Source organism: Molossus molossus, unplaced genomic scaffold, assembly GCF_014108415.1.
Source record: "Molossus molossus isolate mMolMol1 unplaced genomic scaffold, mMolMol1.p scaffold_m16_p_18, whole genome shotgun sequence".
NCBI lineage: Eukaryota > Metazoa > Chordata > Mammalia > Chiroptera > Molossidae > Molossus > Molossus molossus.
Window position 1 is genome coordinate 65,688,874 of NW_023425353.1, and position 20,235 is coordinate 65,709,108.

The 20,235-nt window shown below is 58.4% G+C and overlaps 2 protein-coding genes across 2 annotated transcripts; one reads left to right on the top strand and one right to left on the bottom strand.

Annotated features, from left to right (window-relative positions):
* Window positions 1–3,670: 3,670 nt before the first annotated feature.
* Window positions 3,671–11,940, bottom strand: RRP9 (ribosomal RNA processing 9, U3 small nucleolar RNA binding protein). The gene is made up of 15 exons (XM_036267040.1): window positions 11,844–11,940; window positions 11,494–11,576; window positions 8,098–8,207; window positions 7,670–7,737; window positions 7,553–7,594; window positions 7,155–7,281; window positions 6,453–6,577; window positions 6,279–6,371; window positions 5,779–5,879; window positions 5,572–5,706; window positions 5,423–5,485; window positions 5,059–5,204; window positions 4,907–4,986; window positions 4,205–4,278; window positions 3,671–4,119 (listed from the first exon to the last, which is right to left on the bottom strand). The coding sequence occupies exons 1-15, from the start codon at window positions 11,928–11,930 to the stop codon at window positions 4,026–4,028; spliced, it is 1,428 nt and encodes a 475-aa protein (XP_036122933.1). The 5' UTR covers window positions 11,931–11,940; the 3' UTR covers window positions 3,671–4,025.
* A 723-nt stretch (window positions 11,941–12,663) lies between these two features.
* PARP3 (poly(ADP-ribose) polymerase family member 3) lies at window positions 12,664–18,339 on the top strand. The gene is made up of 11 exons (XM_036266766.1): window positions 12,664–12,800; window positions 13,419–13,606; window positions 14,222–14,347; window positions 14,525–14,713; window positions 14,901–15,033; window positions 15,117–15,343; window positions 15,595–15,744; window positions 15,941–16,027; window positions 16,277–16,454; window positions 17,587–17,742; window positions 18,164–18,339. The coding sequence occupies exons 2-11, from the start codon at window positions 13,421–13,423 to the stop codon at window positions 18,331–18,333; spliced, it is 1,602 nt and encodes a 533-aa protein (XP_036122659.1). The 5' UTR covers window positions 12,664–12,800; window positions 13,419–13,420; the 3' UTR covers window positions 18,334–18,339.
* The last annotated feature ends 1,896 nt before the right edge of the window (window positions 18,340–20,235 follow it).

A 20,235-nucleotide genomic window follows, 5' to 3' on the forward strand; every position in this document is an offset into this window, starting at 1 on the left:
AATATCGAAAAATGTCCTCGGGTGAGGATTAAAAAAAAAAAAAAAAAAAAGTGATTAATAGACAGTATGATTATGTGCATAAAAATTTCCAAAGATGTCTACCCAAAAACCTATGAGAATAAGGAAATCTAGCAAGCAGGAAGGTACCTATGTGTCGTGTGTACATATCTGTGGATATACAAAAAACACTGAACTGTACACTTTAAATAGGTGAACTGTATGGAATGTGAATATCCCAATAAAGCTGTTTTAAATAAAAATAAAAAGCACCCCCAAAGTTGAAAAACACAGGGCAATAAACAAAAATCAATTTCTATACATCAATAAACAGTTGGGAGCCCCGGCCGCTTTGGCTCAGCAGTTAGAGTATAGGCCCACAGAGTCCCGAGTTCGGTTCCCGCTAAGGGCATGCGCCTCAGTTGCAGTTCGTCCCAGGCCTTGGTTGGGGGTCATGTGGGTGGCAACCAGTCGATGTGTCTCTCTCACATCGATGTGTTTCTCTCTCTCTCTTCCCCCACCCCCACCACTCTATCTGACGATAAATGAAAAAATATACTAGGATGAAGATTTTTTAAAAAATTTTGTTTTAAAGAAAAAACTATAAAATTACAGTAATCAAGGCAACATGGTTTTAGTGTAAGAAGAGGCAAACAGATCAATGAAACAGAATAGAGAAGCCAGAAATAGACTTACATTTACACAATCTATTGATTTTTTAATGTATCAAAATAATTCCATGCAGAGAGGAAGTGCATTTTTCGATGGGAAAAAAGCTTGAGTCTTCTCTAAATCATAGACAGAAAAACATTAACTCAAGATCTATCACAGGCCAAAACCAAAACTAAAGCTAAAACTGTAAGGCTTATAGAAGAAAGCCTATGAGAATTGCTTTTTATTTTATTTTTTCTTCTTTGTTGATTTTAGAGGGAGAGGGAGAGATAGAAACATAGATAAGAGAAAACATCGACTGGCCGCCTCCTGCATGCCCCGCACTGGGAATTTGTCCTATGACCTGGGCATGTGCCCTGACCGGGAATCGAACCGGCGACCTCCTGGCGCATGGGTCAACGCTCAACCACTGAGCCACACCAGCCCGGCTAGAATTACTTTGTGACCTTTGCATCGACAAAGATTTCTTAGACAGGATAGAGAAAGCACGAAGTATAAAATATTGATAGATTGGACTTCATCCAAACTAAAACTGTCTGCTCATCAAAAGACAGCACTTTTTAGAGTCACGGGCCTAGGAAAAGAACATTTTCAACATATATAACTGACAAAGGACTCATATCCAGAATACAAGATGTTCTACAACTTAATATAGACAGGAAGCCCAATAAAAATGGTTGAAAGTTTAAACCAATACTTTATTAAAAAATCTACAAATGGCCACTAAACAGGGACAGTTGCTCAACATCGTTACTTATTAGGAAAAGGCAAAATTTAAACCACAGTGGGATACCACAAAATATCCATTAAAGATGGCTGGAACATAAAGGGGAAAAAGAGAACCAAACATTGGCAAGATGAAACAACCAATCTAGAAATCGGTGGGGCTGTTTCTGATAACATCAAGCACGCCTGCACCTGCTCCAAGACTTGGCCATCCCACTCCTAGGCATCTACTCAGGAGAAAGGAAACTGTTCAAAGGCTTGCACAGGAACTTACAATGCTGGCAGCATTACAAGCATAATAGCCAAACACTGGAAGCAAGTCAAATGTCGATAAACAGAAGAAAAGATAAAGTTTGAGTATACTCATAAAATGACATACTATTAAACAATAAAAAGCAAAGAACTAATTAATGATATGAGCAACGACATGGATATATCTTTTTTTCAATTAGTTTATAATCAGTGTTTTGTGTTGAAAGTGTGACATGGACATATTTTATAGACATCATGTTGAGCACAGAAAGCCAAACACAAAACGGAACATACTGTTTAATTCCATTCATATGAATTTTACAACGTGCAAAACCAGTATCTGGTGATAGAAATCAAACAGTGCTTGCGTCTGGGAGTTGAGATTCATTAGAAAGAGGCCCAAAGGAACTTTCTGGAGAGAGGCAAATGTTCTACATTTTGATGAGGTGTAGATTATGGGATATACCCATTTGTCAAAACTACCCATTTAAGATTTCTTCAAATTATACCTTGATTTTTTTTTTTTTATCCTCACCCAAGGACATTTTTCGATATTTTGTTCAGATAGAGTGAGAGGGAGAGAGAGAGAGAGAAACATCGACGTGAAAGCAACACATCGAGTGGTTGCCACCCACACGACCCAACCAGGGCCGGGGACAAACTGCAACCAAGGTACGTGCCCTTAGCGGGAACTGAACCCGGGTCTCTCCGGACCGCAGGCCGACGCTCTAACCGCTGAGCCAAACCGGCCAGGGCCCTTGATTTTTTTTTAGATGAAGTTGAAATAAAGGCATTTGAAAAAAAGAAAGAAAAACAGGAGTTGAGATAGGTTATCACACGTAGATTCACACAAGAAATGCTAAAACAAAGATTCCAAGTGGAAGCCCGGATCAGCAGGTAGTAGAAGCCCCAGTACTAAATGTGAAGGTCAATAGAAAGGGCCAGCTTTTAAAATTTCTTTTAAAATAGCCCTGGCTGGTTTGGCTCAGCGGTTAGAACGTCGGCCTGCGGTCCAGAGATACCTGGGTTCGGTTCCCACTAAGGGCATGTGCCTCGGTTGTTTTCCCCGGCACTGGTTGGGTTGTGCGGGAGGTGGCCATTCGATGTGTCCCTTTCATGTCGATGTTTCTCTCTCTCTCTTCCTCTCTCTCCCTCCCACTCTATCTAAACAAAAAAAAAAATGGAAAAATGTCCTCAGATGAGGATAAAAAATAAATAAAATTTCTTTAAAATACTATTGAATCTGCCCGGCCAGTGTGGTTCAGTGGTTGAGCGTCGCCCCATGGACTGAGAGGTCCGGGTTCGATTCCCGGGCAGGGCACATGCCAGGGTTTCGAGCTCAATCCCCAGTAGGGGGCGTGCAGGAGGCAGCCGATTGATGTTTCTCTCACATAAATGTTTCTCTCTCCCGTCCTCTCTCAATAAAAATAAAATAAAAACATATTTTGAAAAATACTATTGACTCTGATACTAGCAGGACGGAGCAGGCGTACCCCAGCCAGTCCCTCCCAGTGACAGCCACCAAACACCGCATATAAAAAGCAACAGGAGGCCCTGGCCGGTTTGGCTCAGCGGTTAGAGCGTCGACCTGCGGTCCTGAGAGACCCGGGTTCGGTTCCCGCTAAGGGCACGTACCTCGGTTGCAGTTTGTCCCCGGCCCTGGTTGGTCGTGCGGGTGGCAACCACTCGATGTGTCGCTTTCATGTCGATGTTTCTCTCCCTCCCACTCTATCTGAACAAAATATCGAAAAATGTCCTCGGGTGAGGATAAAAATAAATAAATAAATAAATAAAAAGTGAGTGGAGTCTAAAAGCCAAGAACAGTGATGGGTTGGAAAGAAACTCCGAACTTGAGGACAACCGGTGCCAGTCCCCGGGTGGAAGTGGAGGGCAGCCCAAAAGGCACGACGACCCAAGTGTGACAGCACGCAGCCCGAGGGAGCCCCTCTTTCTCCCAGAGGCTCAGACAAAAAGACACTTCCTCAAGCCAGAGACCACAGAAAACATGTTTTTATTTCCTTTCCCCTTTGCCCGTTTTTTCTGTCCTGTGGCGCTGGCCCTAGGCCAGGTCCCAGAGCCGCACTGCCACGGTGGTCCGAGCGGAGGGCAGGGAGCTGGGGAAGGAGGCCACAGAGGGGCACCCGGAGCAGCTGGCTCCGTCCTCAAGTTCCCAGGGAGAGGACGAAGCCCTCAGGCCCGCAGAGGAGCAGAACACGTTCTGTTGCGGCTGGGCCCTCCCAAGCCTTTTCCACCCCAGTCCCTGCCGTCCTCCCTCCCTCACTCCCCCAGGAACTGCAGAAGACGAGGCCTGAAAGAGGAGACTTTTAATACAAGGAGGCGGGGTGGTCTGGGAAGGACTTAAATAAAGGGCTGCGAGGTCAGGAGCCTGCGGCGGTGGGCCTGGGCGCCCTCCGGAGGGGGATGATGCAGACGGAGTTCCGAGCCTCTCTGATCCGCCACCACCGGCCCAGCCTGCAGCAGGAGGGAGGGAGAAGCCAGGACAGGCGGGTGCCCTGTGCCACCTTCCCCCACCCTCACCCTTGGGGGTGCCTCTTACCTGTGCTCCTGCCCCACCCCGGCCACCAGGAAGTCCCCAGCGCTGGAGAACTTGAGGCTGTTGATAAAGCCCACCTGCGAGGAGGGTGTGGTGACACAGCAGGGTGAGCACAGACCCCCCACCACAGCCTGGGCATCTTGACGGGGGCTTGGCTCGAGCAGACCTGCCTTCAATGCCCACTCCACCTCCTGCCTCCTGGGCCAGCCCGTTCCCGTAGGGGTGACAGGGACGCAGCACCAGCCTCGCGGTAGTTTTGTGAGGATCGAGGTGACGATGTACACCAGGTATGTCAGTGTGGCCCAGGGCCTGGACACCCCCAGGAGCACAACCACTGAGCCGAGCTCTGCACTGTCACCAGATGTCACTGACAGACCCGCCACTCTTCCTGAGGTCACCCAAGTCGGCCCGCCCTAGCTTAGCATCCACCCGGCACCGGCGTGCAGAACCAACCACAGGCCAGGCCCTCCACACCCTGGCCATGCCGCTCCCGGCCCTGCACCCCGGCACCAAGGCAGGAAGAGCAGTGGAGGGGAGAGGGACGGGTAGGAGGGCGGGTTCCTGCCAGGCCTCACGCTAGGAGCTGGACTATAAAGAGAAGTCACAGACAGCCCTGCTCTGAGGAGGTTCCCTTCTGGCAGAAAACAACAGTTAAGGGACCTTGGGAGTGTGGCCAAGACGGCTGGGCACTCAAGTCCCACTCACCAGAGGGATGTCACAGAGAGGGTCGAGCCGCCGGAAGCCCTCCCCGCACTGCCAGAGCCGCACGCAGGAGCTGTGGGAGCCTGGAGGGACAGGGAGAGGTCGGCACCCGCACCAGGCACCTGGGGCCCCTCCTCTGCCACACGGGGGCTCACCTGTGGCCACGAGGTCTGTGTTGAGCAAGGCTGCGACTGACGACACCCAGAAGGGCTGCTCCAGACCCGGTTCCCCCCGTAGCCCATGGGCCTCACGCTGCAGGGCAAGTGGCCTTTTCTTGGAGAGGCCCCACAAGGCCACAGAGCTGGGGACAGGGAGCAGGCAGTGAGGGGCCAGGGGCAGGCGGAAAGGCCCCTCGGTGGAAGGGCCCGAGTGCACATCGGCCGTGGGACATGGACCAGGCCACGTGTGCTCTCCCTCAGTGCCTCGGCTGTGCGGTGGTTAGAGCTGCTCCGAGCAGGGGCTCGCGAGGGAGTCCGGGAGCAGGGCAGAGGTGGCCGACGCCCGAAAGGCCGCTCTTACCCGTCGTCTGCGCCCGACACCATGTGCTCCTCATTGATGAGCTGGATGCTGTCGATGGAGCCCCTGGAGGAAGGAGCGGCGAGGGGCTTGGCCCAATCCAACCCTGCTCACGGAGTGCCCACGCCACCCCTCGCTGGGCGCTGCCTTACTGGTGGCCGTAGAAGACGAGCTGCGACTCCTCGGGGATCTTCCACACACGCACGGTCCCGTCCCGGCCGCCCGCTGTCACACAGCGCTCCCTGCTCAGAGCGTCCAGTGCGGCCACAGCGTCCTGGTGCCCGAAGCTGGAGGGGGACGGGGGTGGTCACCTGTGAACTCACCCACACGCCTGCATACCCCTCCCCACGCACACTCACAGGGTCTCCACGTAGGAGTTCTCCGCCACGTTCCACACCTTCACAGAGCGGTCGTGGGATGTGCTGCAGAGCTGGTGGGTGCCTCTGCGGAACGCCAGCCCCTGGGGTGCAGAGGGCAAGGGGCCTGGACTGCAGCAGCCGGCACAGAGGTCAGGCCCAGAGAGGACTCCCTGAGAAGCTAGTCCCACGGCACGGGAGCTCCCCCAGGGCGCTGTGGGCCACTTCTGGGCAGCCTACCAAGCCAGGGGCCCACTCACCTGCCCTCACCTGGCCTCAAGCAGCTGCAGGCGGCTCAGAGGGCTCCCCGCTCCCCGGGCAAGCTCAGATGTCCCCTGATGTCTCCTTTCCCTTGACCCCATTCATGACTCTGACAATGCCACTCACTATGCCAAAGTGCAGGTGCCCCGAGGACCTCATACACCCCTTTCCCCGGGCCCAGCACCAAGCCCGGACCACTCAGGTGCTCAGTCCGTGTCCGCCCAAGGAGGCCAGCTCCTCACCGACACGGCGTCCCGGTGTCCCGTGAAGGTGTACAGGTGCTTGCAGCTCTGCGCCTCCCAAATGAGAATGAGCTTGCTGCGGTCCCCCGAGGCCTGTGGGGAGGAGGACAATGGCCACAGGCACCCACTGGGTGCCCAGACCTCTCACCCACCCCCAAGCCAACCCTGCCTTACCAGGTACTTGCCATCGGAAGAGATGGCCATGCAGAGGATGTGGCTGCTGTGGCCGGGGGGCTGCCCCTCGGCGCCCTTCTTGGCTCGCGGGATCACGTGAAGCTTCCGTCCACTCTCCACGCTCCCTGACACCGGGGAAGAGAGAGGCTAGTGGGATGGGGGCAGGACTGGCTGACAACCCCTCCAGGGCAGCACGGGGCCTGGGGAGTCCTGGCACCAGGTCAAATCTGGCTCGGCCACTGTGAGGCCCTGGACAGGTCACTTCAGTGTCATCTGTCAAGTGGGGACCGTAACCCTAAGGGGCAGCCTTGAAGCCCAGAAGAGAAGGAAGAGGAAAGTGTTTTGGGACTGATGGTTCAAGTTCTTCCTGTTTCTACTGTGGACGGAAGAGGCTGGGAACCCAGGAGGACCAGGAATTCAGTCCCAGGACTGTGCAGAGCCCCTGGGGTCTTCTAGTCCAGCTGCCGACCAGCAGTGTGGACCCCCATTAAATCGTCATCCTGCCTCAGCTCACTCGTTTCCAGTGACAGTGACAGGGCGCACAAACCCCACTCCTGGGCAGAAGCTTCTACTGTCACCCAGAAACACTTATTTGGGAGCAAACCTGCCCATCAGGCCTGTTTGCCCCGATTCATCCTTCCTCCTAGACCAGCCCTCCCAGATGGCTCCTGGGGGCTGCACCCCACCCAGGCACCCACTCACACTTAATAATGGTGCAGTCCTTGGCAGCAGAGAAGATGGCCAAGTCGTCAGGGGTGATAACCAAACATGTGACGGAGAGCTGGTGGCCCCGTAAGACTCGAATGTCGGCCGGGGCTGGGGCCTGGATCTGGGCAGGCAGGGCTGGGTCACCACAACGGGGGCAGGCAGCACCCTACCCACACGCGCACGCGCACACCACCCCTTCACCTCCCTGCCCAGGAGACCAGACCCAGGGCTATAAGGGGACCAGACCCCGACCTGATCCTGTCTGTCCAAGTGCCCACCATGTTCCCAAGCAAAGATCCCCGCAGCCTGAGTCCCCAGTGGGCCATTTGCCCACCAACCCAGGTGGACCCCCAAGTCCCTCCAGTCTGACACTGAAGTGCCTGCCCACTCACCTCCTTCGCCACCGACTTCTGCAGCTTGCCCCTCTGCTCGAGCTGCAGGGACACAGGAGTGAGGCCCCACGAGCCAGACCCACCCCTCCTCCCACCGCACCCCGACGGCACACTCACCACCTCCTCCTTCAGGCGCCCTGCCACCTGGTCCTCCTCAAACTCGCGGGCCTCAGCCTTCTCCTCTTCTGTGGAGGGCAGACCCGACCCAGTGAGCCCAGGAACAGACGCCGCTTTGCCTTTCCCCTCCTGCTCCCTCCCCACCACCTGGGCCCAACAGCTGGGCTGTGTCCTGCAGGAAGCCAGGCTGCCTCGGGCAAAGGGGAGGAGCGCAGATGTCTGCTCCTGCCCACCTGCCTTACTTCTCAGATCTGTCTAAAGTCCCCTGGAGGTCTGGCCCATCCCAGGAAGCCCATTAGAGCTCCGGCCACCCTCCCACAGGGCAGCCGGCACCCCAGCCCGGGCAGCCCACTGGGTGCCTGCGTCAGTCACCCATCAGGTGACAGGGGCTGCAGCAGGCAGGCTTGGGCCCAGGCCCCGCCCCTCACCTTGCTGCCTGAGCTGCTCAAGGTACAGCTTGGCCAAGCGCAGCTTCTTCTCCTGTGCGGTCTCCTCCAGCTCCTCCTGCTCCTCTTCCACTGTCCTTCCGGGAGCTAGGCTGGAGGTGGGGGCTAGGTTTGAGGGGGCTCCCCCTGCTCCTCTGGCCACTAGGACCATGCCTCCTGGCTGCTCCCCCTGCCAGCTGCCGCCCCTACCCCCTGCCAGCCGGCATGGCCAACGCTTACGCAAGCAGAAACCTGAAGAGGTGACTTACCAGAGGGCCCACCCAGTGCCTAACAGAAGCATGAAAACAGACCCAAACCCAGAGAGATCACTGTGAAATCTCTCAACTCTGAAGGGACAGAGAAGGCTCTGCAGGTTCCTGAGTAAAATCAGGTCACGTACAAAGGTCAGGAACCAAAACGGCTTCAGACATCGCCACAGCAGCTCCGACAGCAGGAAGACACATGAAGAAAATGCTAGCCCCCGGAATTCCACGAGTACACCACCAGTGACAAGTGAAAGTATTGTCAGATGTCCAAAGTGCCACAGGACTGGTCCTTTCTCCTACTTTTAAGGACGGAGAATGTGCTCACGAACAGAAGGGTAAATAAAGAATGAGGTCAGCATGGGAGACAGGAAACAGGAGACCCAACATGAAAAGCAGAAAAGGTAGCTCCCAGAACCACCACCGACCGTCCTCAGATGTGGGGGAGCAGCCAGCCCAGATCCAATGTGAGGACCCAACCTGCCTGCCATCACCTCGCTGTCCCTGCACTGCCCTCTACCCTGAAGATGGGGTTCCAGTGAAGCTTCACCCTCTTGGCTTGACCTTGTGCTGGTGAAGTCCCTGCTTTCCCCCTGCATGCCCCAGTCCCTGGACTTCACTCAAGTCAAGTCCTCCTTTGACTTGCTCCTGGGAGCTGGAGAAAGGTCAGAGGAACTCAGAAGCAGAAAACCCCGGGCCGCCCATTCTCCCTGATCACACCCTTGCAGATACCTTGTCCCTGTCAGATATCCCAACTGGTTCCCAGGACTCACTCATGACCTTGCCCATGACTTCCCCAGAAAGGACCCTGGTCACTCTCAAGGCCAGACCATGCTCCAGAGACCATTTAGTACCTTCGGCCAACAGGACTGGCGCTGCCCTTCCTATACAAAGCCAAGGTCAGAACTTTTACTCAGTTCACCCAAGCTAATCAATCTCTTGTTTACGGGTTCACACACAGCAGACAAAACTCTAAAGAAAATCAAGGGGAGTATACACTGTATGATTCCACCCATATGCCATTCTGGAAAAGGCAAAACCCTAGGGGAGGGGCTGGGGGTGGGGGAGAGCTGACCACAGAGGAGCGGGGGGGTTTTGGAGGGTGATGAAAGCCTTCTACATCTTCACAGTGGTTTGCCTCTATCAGAGCCTACAGAGCGTACACTGAGCAAGGTGAATGTCACTGCATGTGAATTACAGCTGAATGAGAAAAATAAAAAGAGGAAAAAGGAAGAAAACCAAAGAAAATTACTAATTCAAGTCAGAAATGACAGTCGGGGCTTCTAATTTTCTGCAAATAGTCTAGTTCTTAAGTGGTGGGTGCAGAGAGGTTCATCATTTCCTCATCACTCTCTACAGTACAAATGCATTTCATTAGCACTGTTGTATCTAATACATTTCACGACACGTTTTAAAAACATTTCAAAGTGCTTAGCACATACCCACCCACAGTAACCTGAAGACTAAGAAAAGTATAGTAAATATTTCTGTGAGTGGGTTAAAGACAACACACATTCCACTTTAGAAGCAGAATTTCCAAAGGCAACTCTTAAGGCCGGCACCAGGATTCCCTGGTATGAGAACTTCCATTCCACAGGGTCAGGCCTGACACCTTGCTAGCCTGCTCTGAAACCCTGCCGCATGCCCCACCCCTGTACCCTGCAGAATGAGGGAGGTATTCAAAGCCCTCTGCAGCCCTGGCCAGTTTGGCTCAGTGGTTAGAGTGTCAGCCTGAGGTCCAGAGAGACCCGGGTTCGGTTCCCACTAAGGGTGCGTACTCGGTTGCAGTTTGTCCCTGGCCTTGGTTGGTTGTGCAGGTGGCAGCCACTCGATGTGTCCCTTTCACGTCAATGTTTCTCTCTCTCTCTTCCTCTCTCTCCCTCCCACTCTATCTAAACAAAAAATGAAAAAATATCCTCGGGTGAGGATAAAAACAAAACAAAAAACAAAGCCCTCTGCAAGCTGTAGCCACCACCCAGCCTTCCACCCTCTTCCATTCTGACACACTTACACCCCAGACTTATTTTGTTTTTTCATCTTCACCTGAGGACATTTTTCGATATTTTGTTCAGATAGGTGGGAGGGAGAGAGAGGGAGAGAGAAAGAGAGAGAGAGAGAGAGAGAGAGAGAGAGAGAGAGAGAGAGAAACATCAACGTGAAAGGGACACATCGAGTGGCTGCCACCCACATGACCCAACCAGGGCCGGGGACAAACCGCAACCGAGGTACGTGCCCTTAGCGGAAATCGAACCCGGGTTTCTCTGGACTGCAGGCCGATGCTCTAACCGCTGAGCCAAACCAGCCAGGGCTCACCCTAGACTTTTCTGATTCTTCAATGCTCATCTCTCCAGGGGCCCTATTTTATTTTATTTTATTTTATTTTATTTTATTTTATTTTATTTTATTTTATTTATCCTCACCCGAGGACATTTTTCGATATTTTGTTCAGATAGAGGGAGGGGGAGAGAGAGAGAGAGAAACATCGACGTGAAAGCGACACATCGAGTGGTTGCCACCCACACGACCCAACCAGGGCTGGGGACAAACTGCAACCAAGGTACGTGCCCTTAGCGGGAACCGAACCCGGGTCTCTTCGGACCGCAGGCCGACACTCTAACCGCTGAGCCAAACCGGCCAGGGCTCCAGGCCCTATTTAAATGTCCCCTATTCTGTTCCCAAAACATAGCTGTAAGCCACATTTCATTACAACACATTCAGTCTTCACCTGCCTGCTCATCTTTGTACTCCCAAAAGTGAAGCCAGCCCAGGCCTCTGTTGAGTCAGGAGGGAGACCAGTAATACTGAAATTGTGGGAAAAGGAAACGAGAAACTGGCCAGCATTTCTTTTATCTCTCTCCCCTTCCAAGTCAGTCCAGCCTGTGCTCAGCTCCCTGCCAGAGCCAAGGAGGTCTCAATGGTCTCCCACCAGCTCTGGGGTGGAGGGTGTCATCCCCAAACAGAGACCCTGCAGGGAAGGAGATGACTTCTCAGGATCAGAAACTGGAGGAAAGAGCCAAGATCTGAGAGTCAAGGGCCAGAGTTCTGGGTTCTAGGCCCAGCTCAGCCCGAACTCATTGAGACTTCCACACACCATGGGCCTCAGTGTTCCCTTCCACTAAGTGAAACAAGAGCTCACCTCTCACTCTCGGAGTCGCTGGAGATCTCTTCATTCGTCTTGCCGCCACCCTTGGGCTTGCCCCTGTCCCCGACAGAATCGGCCTGGGAATTACATGATCCTTTCTTTGGTCAGGGGTCCTGACCACTCTGGCGCTGACCAAGGGCCCCTTCCGGTGTCTCGAGCATCCTGGGGCTGGGAAAGGTGGTGCAAGGCGGCCTTCCGGGATTTGGCCGGGGAGAGAGGGACGAAGCTGACTCCAACAGGAGTCCCGGGAGCAGGGCCGGGAAAGGGCTGAGAAGGGGATGGAGGGGGTGCAGGTGGGGTGACAGTAGCAGATCTGATCCCCGGTGGCAAAGCGCCCTGCTCACCTTTCGCCGCCGCTTGCCGGCCCCCGCACCGGCCCGGGCCCCCGGGGCCGGTTTTCCCCGCTTTCGAGCCACTGCTGTTGCCGACATGCTGCCTACGGTGCGCGTTGCAGCCGCCGCGGGAGTCCTCACGTGGCGGCTGAACCCCGGCGGTCTGGCAACACTCCGCGCCCTGATAGGCCCCCAACGCCCGGCGGGCCCCGCCTCCCACGGCTCCATTGGGTCCTTTCATAGGCTTTGCCACGCCCCCAGTGCCCCATAGGATCGACGCTGCGGCCACGCCTCCTACAGCTCTCAGAAGCTCTCGCGCGGGGCTCCAGTAGGAAGTAAGCCTGTTCCAGGCTCCTCCGGCCCCCAGCTGCGGCGCCTGCGCACCGCTACTTAGCTGAAGTCGAAGGCGTGAACCAGGGGCCTTCTCTGTGTTCTCGCCTCTTGGACGCTTGGGGGAGCCCGAGATGCGGGGTTCCAATCCGGGGCGTGACTCCACCCCGTCAGGGGAGGGGACATGGATGTACCCGTGTGGCACTAGATAACTGCAGGGGTGAACCACCCCGCCCCGGAAAAAACGAAGTCGGAGCCCACACCTAAGACCAAGGTCACTGGGCAACTGGTGGACAGATATGGCATATGCGTCCCAGGCCAAAGGAGCAGCCCCAAGAGCGCGTCAGTCCTCTGGGCCTTTGCAGTGTCCATATCAAATATCCACCCATTCGTGGGGCAGGCTGCACATGTCCCTGACGCGGCCTCTGACTCACCCAACCACTGGCCACAGAACTAGAATCCTACACCACAACAACTTCAGCTTTTCCCCGCCTCTGGCTATTGTCAGGAAGTCCCTCCCTGAGTCACACCTAAGGCTTACAGAGGGTTGCTAGAGGGGCCCTAGAGCTGGGGTTGCTGTGGGAGGTCCTGATACTGGGCCCTGTGGGAGCCATCTCTCCCAGGTCCTGCTTCTCTTAGGTGAGTGCCCTATGGCCCCGGTCCAGAGTCCTTTGCTGGGCTGGGCAGGGCAGGGAGGGACTGAACTTGCTCACTGGCAATTCAAGGCCACTGGTCTGGGCCCCTTGCTGGTACCCCAGAACTACTGAGCTCCCTGGGAAAGGGTTCTGTGTCACTGGGTCCCAAGCTCTGGAGGAACAGATCTGGCCCCAGGGTGCTGCCCCAACAGCCACTGCCCACTCTGCTCCATAGCTGGGGTGACTCAGCCCAGATTCCATGCCTGGTCAGAAGTAGCTGAGAAGGGGGGGGGGGAGCCCACAGTGAGAGGGAAGACTCTTCTTTCACTTTCTCTACCACCTGGACAAACTGGAGACCCAGAGAGGGGAGGGAACCACTCTTCCCTCACTGAAGTGAGCTGAGTGGGCAGGGTCCCGGCCCGGCCCCTGGAACAGGGACAAGGGCATATCTGGGGTATGGAGAACTGGTTTTGATCTGGAGCTGGGAATGCAGAATGGAGGTAGGGGAGCAGTGGGAGCTCACCGAAAGGCAAACTCAGCGCTGGGCAGATTGGTGCTGTGCCTGCCAGGTGGGGTACAGAGGCCAAGGAAGCTTGAAGGCCTTCTCTGTGCCCCAAAACAGCCATGGCTCCCAAGCGCAAGCCCCCTGTGCAGCGTGAGGGTCCTGAGAAGAAGAAGAAGAAGGGACAGCAGGGGACAGAGGAGGACAGCTTCCATTCCACTGCCGAGGCCCTCAGGGCTGCACCCAAAGAGAAGCGCGTCGTCCGAGTGGACCCCTCGTGTCCACTCAGCCACAGCTCGGGTACTCAGGTAAGCTGTAGTCCCCTGCCAGGCCAAGAGCCTGCTCCCTCCTAGGTATAAGTACACTCCACTAGAGCTTGGCTCTGGCGACATAGCTCAAGGTTCCCAAGTAAGCTATGGCCTCCCAAGACCCCAAAGGTCGGGCAGGGCTACATCCATCAGATCTGGGCAGCTCATGTCTGCTCCTTGGACCACAGGGCAGTCCCCTAGGCGTCTCGGGCTTTCTTCTACCATACTTAAAGCTGGGCTCTGACTCTCTAACTTTCTCCAGGGCTCACCTATGTTCCCTTAAACCAGTCCCACAGGGTAGGGCTATGTCCCCCTACGATCCCTCATAGGACAGGGCTGTGTCCTTGTGAGACCTCGCAGGGCAGAACCATGTCTCCCTCAATTCCCCACCCAGAGCACAGCCATGTCCTCCCAGAACCTCCCCCACTACCCCAGTTTACATGTCCCCTCAGACTTCGTCCCCCAGGGTGGAACTCTGGCCCCCTCAAGCCTTCCCGGACAGGCCCTCCTCTGATGACCTAGAACAGTCAGACACTCAGGGTTCAGCTGGGCTCTGGCCCGACCGCCCAGGGCAGCTTACACCAGTCTGCCCTGCCCACGCCCCCTGCGGCCCAGGTGCATGGAGACTATGACTGCACCCTGAACCAGACCAACATCGGGAACAACAACAACAAGTTCTACATCATTCAGCTGCTGGAGGAGGGGGGGCGCTTCGCCTGCTGGAACCGCTGGGGCCGAGTGGTGAGTGCCCACCCTGTCCCCGCCTCCCCTCACCTCTCCCTGCTCAGACAGGCCTTCTGCTGCCAGGGTCCCCGCAGCAGAAAAGGCCACAGATGCTGACCACGTGGCACCACAGAGGCCAACAAGTGTTGTGGTGAGCTCTGCGGCGGGCACACCCCTGAAGGCTGTCGCTTGCAGGGAGAGATGGGCCAATCGAAGCTCAGCTACTTCTCATTACTGGAGGATGCAAAGAAGGACTTTGAGAAGAAATTTCGGGACAAGACCAAGAACAACTGGGCGGAGCGGGACCACTTTGTGGCCCACCCTGGCAAGTACACACTGATCGAAGTGCAAGGAGAGGACGAGGCCCAGGAAGCTGTCGTGATGGTGAAGGGGCCAGGGAGAGTGGGAGGGCCCTGGGCTGAGGGAGGGAGCCCAGAGACCCAGCGCCTGTGCACTGCCACTGCCCGCTGTGCGACCTCCTGGTCTGGCCAGTCTCTAGCCTGTGCTGGCCCTGCTCCAGTCAGCTGCCCTGCTCAGCCGCTCCTGCCCTCCGTGTACCCTCTGCCCCTAGGTGGACGGAGGCCCAGTGAAGACTGTGGCTCAGCGGGTGCGGCCCTGCTCCCTGGACGCAGCCACACAGAAGCTCATCACCAACATCTTCAGCAAGGACATGTTCAAGGATGCCATGGCCCTCATGAACCTGGGTGAGGGCAGTGGGGCCAGACAGGGTGGCAGGGGTCCAGGGGTGGCAGGGGGCTGAATCTCCCCACTCTCTCCAATTCCCTAGATGTGAAGAAGATGCCCCTGGGAAAGTTGAGCAAGCAGCAGATTGCACGGGGCTTTGAGGCCTTGGAGGCGCTGGAGGAGGCCCTGCGAGCCCCCACAGACGGTGGCCGCAGCCTGGAGGAGCTATCCTCCCACTTCTACACCGTCATCCCGCACAACTTTGGCCGCAGCCGGCCACCACCCATCAACTCCCTGGAGCTTCTGCAGGCCAAAAAGGACATGCTGCTGGTGAGGCTGGCAGGTGGGCCGGAGGGGGCCAAAGGCCGGAGGGGACCAGGCCAAAGGCTGGTCAAGGCAGATGGGGGACAGGAGGCCATGAGGGTAGAGAGGACTGTGATGGGCAGGCCAAAGGACAGAGAGATGGGATGGGAGTGACCAGGCAGGCCGAGGAGTGGGGTGGCCGTGGCCCCAGTCATGTGGGAGGCAGGGGCGGTGGGTGGACAAGTGGACAGGCAAGCTGCCGGTGCCCGTCACCTTAGGTGCTGGCGGACATCGAGCTGGCCCAGACCCTCCAGGCAGCCCCTGAGGAGGAGGAGGAGGTGCCAGAGGTGCCACACCCCCTGGACCGAGACTACCAGCTCCTCAAGTGCCAGCTCCAGCTGCTGGACCCAGAGGAGACCGAGTACAAGGTGGGCTGGGCCCCACAGAGGACCGGGGCTAACAGTGGGCACTGTCTCGCTGCCCGTCTGCCCGCCGGTGCCCAGAGGAGTCCCTCACCCTTGGCCTTGCTCCCTGTGTCTCTACTTGAGGAGAGCTCTGGCTAGGAGGACCGGTGGGGTTCCTCCATGTCTCAGTCTTGGGGCCAAGCTTCTGCTCTCCCTGCAGGTGGTCCATACTTACTTAACGCAGACTGGCAACAACTACAGGTGCCCTGCTCTTCAGCATGTTTGGAAAGTGAAGCGAGAAGGGGAGGTGAGCGAGAGTCCCCAAAGCCCTCCCCTGCCCCGCTGACTCAGGGAGATGGATGATCTTGGCTCATGCGTCCCCGGCTGAGTCTTCTTCCCAACCGTGTCCGGTTTCCGCTAGGCTTGGGGCTTGAGTGCACGCATGCAGGTGTGAGCGACCAGAGGGCCCCAGGCCTTGGCCAGACCCTCGGAACAGCAGGGAGAAGCACCTGAGCTGGGATGGCATGGCTCTCTCTTTCCCACCTCCCACCCTCAGGGAGACAGGTTTCAGGCCCACTACAAGCTGGGTAATCGGAAGCTCCTGTGGCATGGCACCAACGTGGCTGTGGTGGCCGCCATCCTCACCAGTGGGCTCCGCATCATGCCACATTCTGGCGGCCGCGTTGGCAAGGGCATCTACTTTGCCTCGGAGAACAGCAAGTCAGCTGGCTATGGTGAGGTGCCCCCTGGGCCCAGCTCTGGGTGGGCATGGGGACTGAGGAGGATGGGCCCAGAGTGTACCCAGTGTGTGCAGGCCCGGGAGAGGAACCCTGAATGAAGCATGCTGGGGTTCGGGGGAACTCAGGGAGAGCTTTCTAGAGAAGGCATGCGGATAGAGTGAGTGTGCCGACCAGACCTGGAGGCGGTGAGGGAGGGCTGTACCAGGTAAACAGCTCCGGGTGGCACAGGGACTGGTGCTGCGCAGGGCCTGACAGTGACGCTCAGAGCAAAGGCCTGTGTGGGCAGGGGCTTGGGGGCTGGCGGGATCCTGGGGACCTTATCCGAGAGCAGTGTGGAGCCAGTTTGGACTTGGATACAGCAGGACCTCAGTGGCTGTAGCCATGGGGAGGGTGGCAGAGGCCAGAGGCTGCAGGGAGGTGGTGCCCTCATCAGGCCAGATGTGATGGGCACCTAGGCCAGCACAGCAGAGGTGGGGGAGGAGAGAATCCGTGAGAGGGACATGTAGTAGGTAGTCGGCAGTATGTGGGAAAGGGCCCAGGGTGTCCTCATGACCCTCAAGTTTCTGTCCAGAGGTGTCTTCACTGATGGGACCTCACCAGACTGGCTCCTCAGTCCAGCCTGACCCCATCATTGGGGACAACCCCAACCCACCCATCCAAGACAGTAAGGTCAAGGGCAGGTGCAGCTGAAGTTCTAGGACCTCTGAGGTTGCCAAGGCCAATGGGTCTAGCAGGAGGGCAGCGGAGCCTAAGAAAGAGCGGAGGGCAGCCTCGGGAGAGCAGGGGTCCCCGGATACGGTTAAGGGTGCTAGTGGCAAAATCAGCGGAGCGGGCAGAGAGCAAAGCCTCTACCGCGGATTTGGTCCCTGGGAGGCTAAGGATGACCTTGGTGAGGGCGCAGGCGGTGCCAGGGCCTGGCCCCGGAGCCCGGAGTGGAGGAGAGCGATGGGAGGGAGCATGGCCAGAACCAGGGATGTCTCTAAGGAGGGAAGAGTCTCTAAGGAGGGAAGAGTGGGCACCTTTCTGTGTTGGGGCAGCAGTGAGAGGAGGCAGCGGTGCAGCAGAGGGACCCCGGCCGCCGGGCAGGAGCACCGGGCTTTCCAGCCTAAACTTCTGTGTCCCCCAGTTACTGGCATGTCCTGTGGGGCCCACCACATCGGCTACATGTTCCTGAGTGAAGTGGCACTGGGCAGAGAGCACCACATCACCAGTGATGATTCCAGCCTGAAGCAGCCACCTCCCGGCTTCGACAGCGTCATCGCCCGAGGCCACACAGAGCCTGGTGAGTCCCAGTCCTGAGAAGCTGCGCAGGCCTCTGGATAGAGGTGGTGCTGGGACAAGGGACCAGGGTGCTTTCAGGGAGGAGGCGAATGGACCCGGGGCAGAGGAGGGGCAAGAAGCCGGGTTCCTCCCTGCCCTCATTCATTTTGTCCTTCAGCAAGTCGCTCCTGGGCACCCAGGAGGGCTTCAAAGAGGAGTGTCACTGACAGCATGGGAAGAGGTGTTTCCCAGGCAGAGAAATGGGGGTGGAGGCCAGTCCAGGCAGAAGGCCCAGCCTGTGCAGTGATTTGGAAGTTGGCAAGGTGGGGATGTGCGGGCATTCCCTGTGGCAGAAGTGAAGAGCATAGGGGCGGAACTGACAGACCGGCGAGACCAAGGACCAGTGACCCTTGGGTGACCCCTGGCCTTGCTGTACACTGCAGATCCAACCCAGGACACAGAGCTGGAGCTGGACGGCCAGCGAGTGGCAGTGCCCCAGGGCCGGCCCGCGCCCTGCCCGGAGTTCAGGCATTCCTCCTTCTCCCAGAGCGAGTACCTCATCTACCAGGAGAGCCAGTGCTGCTTGCGCTACCTGCTGGAGGTGCGCCTCTGAGCGCCCCCGCCCCGGCCCTGCTGGAGGTGCGCCTCCGAGCGCCCCCGCCCCGGCCCTGCTGGAGGTGCGCCTCCGAGCGCCCCCGCCCCGGCCCTGCTGGAGGTGCGCCTCTGAGCGCCCCCGCCCCGCCCCGCCGCTACCTGCTGGAGGTGCGCCTCTGAGCGCCCCCGCCCCGCCCCGCCGCTACCTGCTGGAGGTGCGCCTCTGAGCGCCCCCGCCCCGGCCCTGCTGGAGGTGCGCCTCTGAGCGCCCCCGCCCCGGCCCTGCTGGAGGTGCGCCTCCGAGCGCCCCCGCCCCGGCCCTGCTGGAGGTGCGCCTCTGAGCGCCCCCGCCCCGGCCCTGCTGGAGGTGCGCCTCTGAGCGCCCCCGCCCCGCCCCGCCGCTACCTGCTGGAGGTGCGCCTCCGAGCGCCCCCGCCCCGGCCCTGCTGGAGGTGCGCCTCTGAGCGCTCCGCCCCGCCGCTACCTGCTGGAGGTGCGCCTCTGAGCGCCCCCGCCCCGCCGCTACCTGCTGGAGGTGCGCCTCCGAGCGCCCCCGCCCCGCCCCGCCGCTACCTGCTGGAGGTGCGCCTCTGAGCGCCCCCGCCCCGCCCCGCCGCTACCTGCTGGAGGTGCGCCTCTGAGCGCCCCCGCCCCGGCCCTGCTGGAGGTGCGCCTCTGAGCGCCCCCGCCCCGCCCCGCCCCGCCCCGCCCCGCCGCTACCTGCTGGAGGTGCGCCTCTGAGCGCCCCCGCCCCGCCCCGCCCCGCCGCTACCTGCTGGAGGTGCGCCTCCGAGCGCCCCCGCCCCGCCCCGCCGCTACCTGCTGGAGGTGCGCCTCTGAGCGCCCCCGCCCCGCCCCGCCGCTACCTGCTGGAGGTGCGCCTCCGAGCGCCCCCGCCCCGCCCCGCCGCTACCTGCTGGAGGTGCGCCTCCGAGCGCCCCCGCCCCGCCCCGCCGCTACCTGCTGGAGGTGCGCCTCCGAGCGCCCCCGCCCCGCCCCGCCGCTACCTGCTGGAGGTGCGCCTCCGAGCGCCCCCGCCCCGCCGCTACCTGCTGGAGGTGCGCCTCCGAGCGCCCCCGCCCCGGCCCTGCTGGAGATGCGCCTCTGAGCGCCCCCGCCCCGCCCCGCCCCGCCCCGCCGCTACCTGCCGGAGGTGCGCCTCCGAGCGCCCCCGCCCCGCCCCGCCCCGCCGCTACCTGCCGGAGGTGCGCCTCCGAGCGCCCCGCCCCGCCGCTACCTGCCGGGGGTGCGCCTCCGAGCGCCCCGCCCCGCCCCGGCCCTGCTGGGGACACGGGCAGTCTCCATCTTCTTGCCCATATCTAGTGCCCCCATATCACCCCTCGTGCTCGCAGATCTCCCTGCCGCGTCCCAGCCCGTGATCGCCGCTCGCCCCAGTCCTCGCTAGCCCTGGCATGGCTGTGGGCCCAGTCTCGCCTGCTAAGGTGATGGGAGCCAGGAGCTGGCGTCATTACTGGGCCACAGTGCAGCAGCCTAGTCGAGGTTGTGTAGTTAGAAGGGCACCGGCTATGAGTGGGCAGTCCACCCGGGCCCAGACTGTCCATGGAGAGGTGTGATCACTCATGTAGGCTGAACTTCACGCAAGTTTATTAAACATTCTATTCGCTCACCCCCAGGCTCTGCTTGTCTTTGCTGCAGCCACACAAGCCCGGGTCCCCTTTCTCTCCACAGGGACCAACCACAGCACACAGCAGCTCGGGCCCCACACTCACCCGGGTCCCTCCATGTCCATCACTGCATAACCTCACCTCCTCTGATCCTTGAGCCTCCAATGACGACCCTCACCACCAACTCAGCACTGTTGGGTCATTTGGGGACCCACCTGGAGATTCTGTGTGCTAGCCCAGACGTAGCCATGCAAACCAAGCATTGTTCCTGTCTCAGCATCGCTGTCTTACAGCTG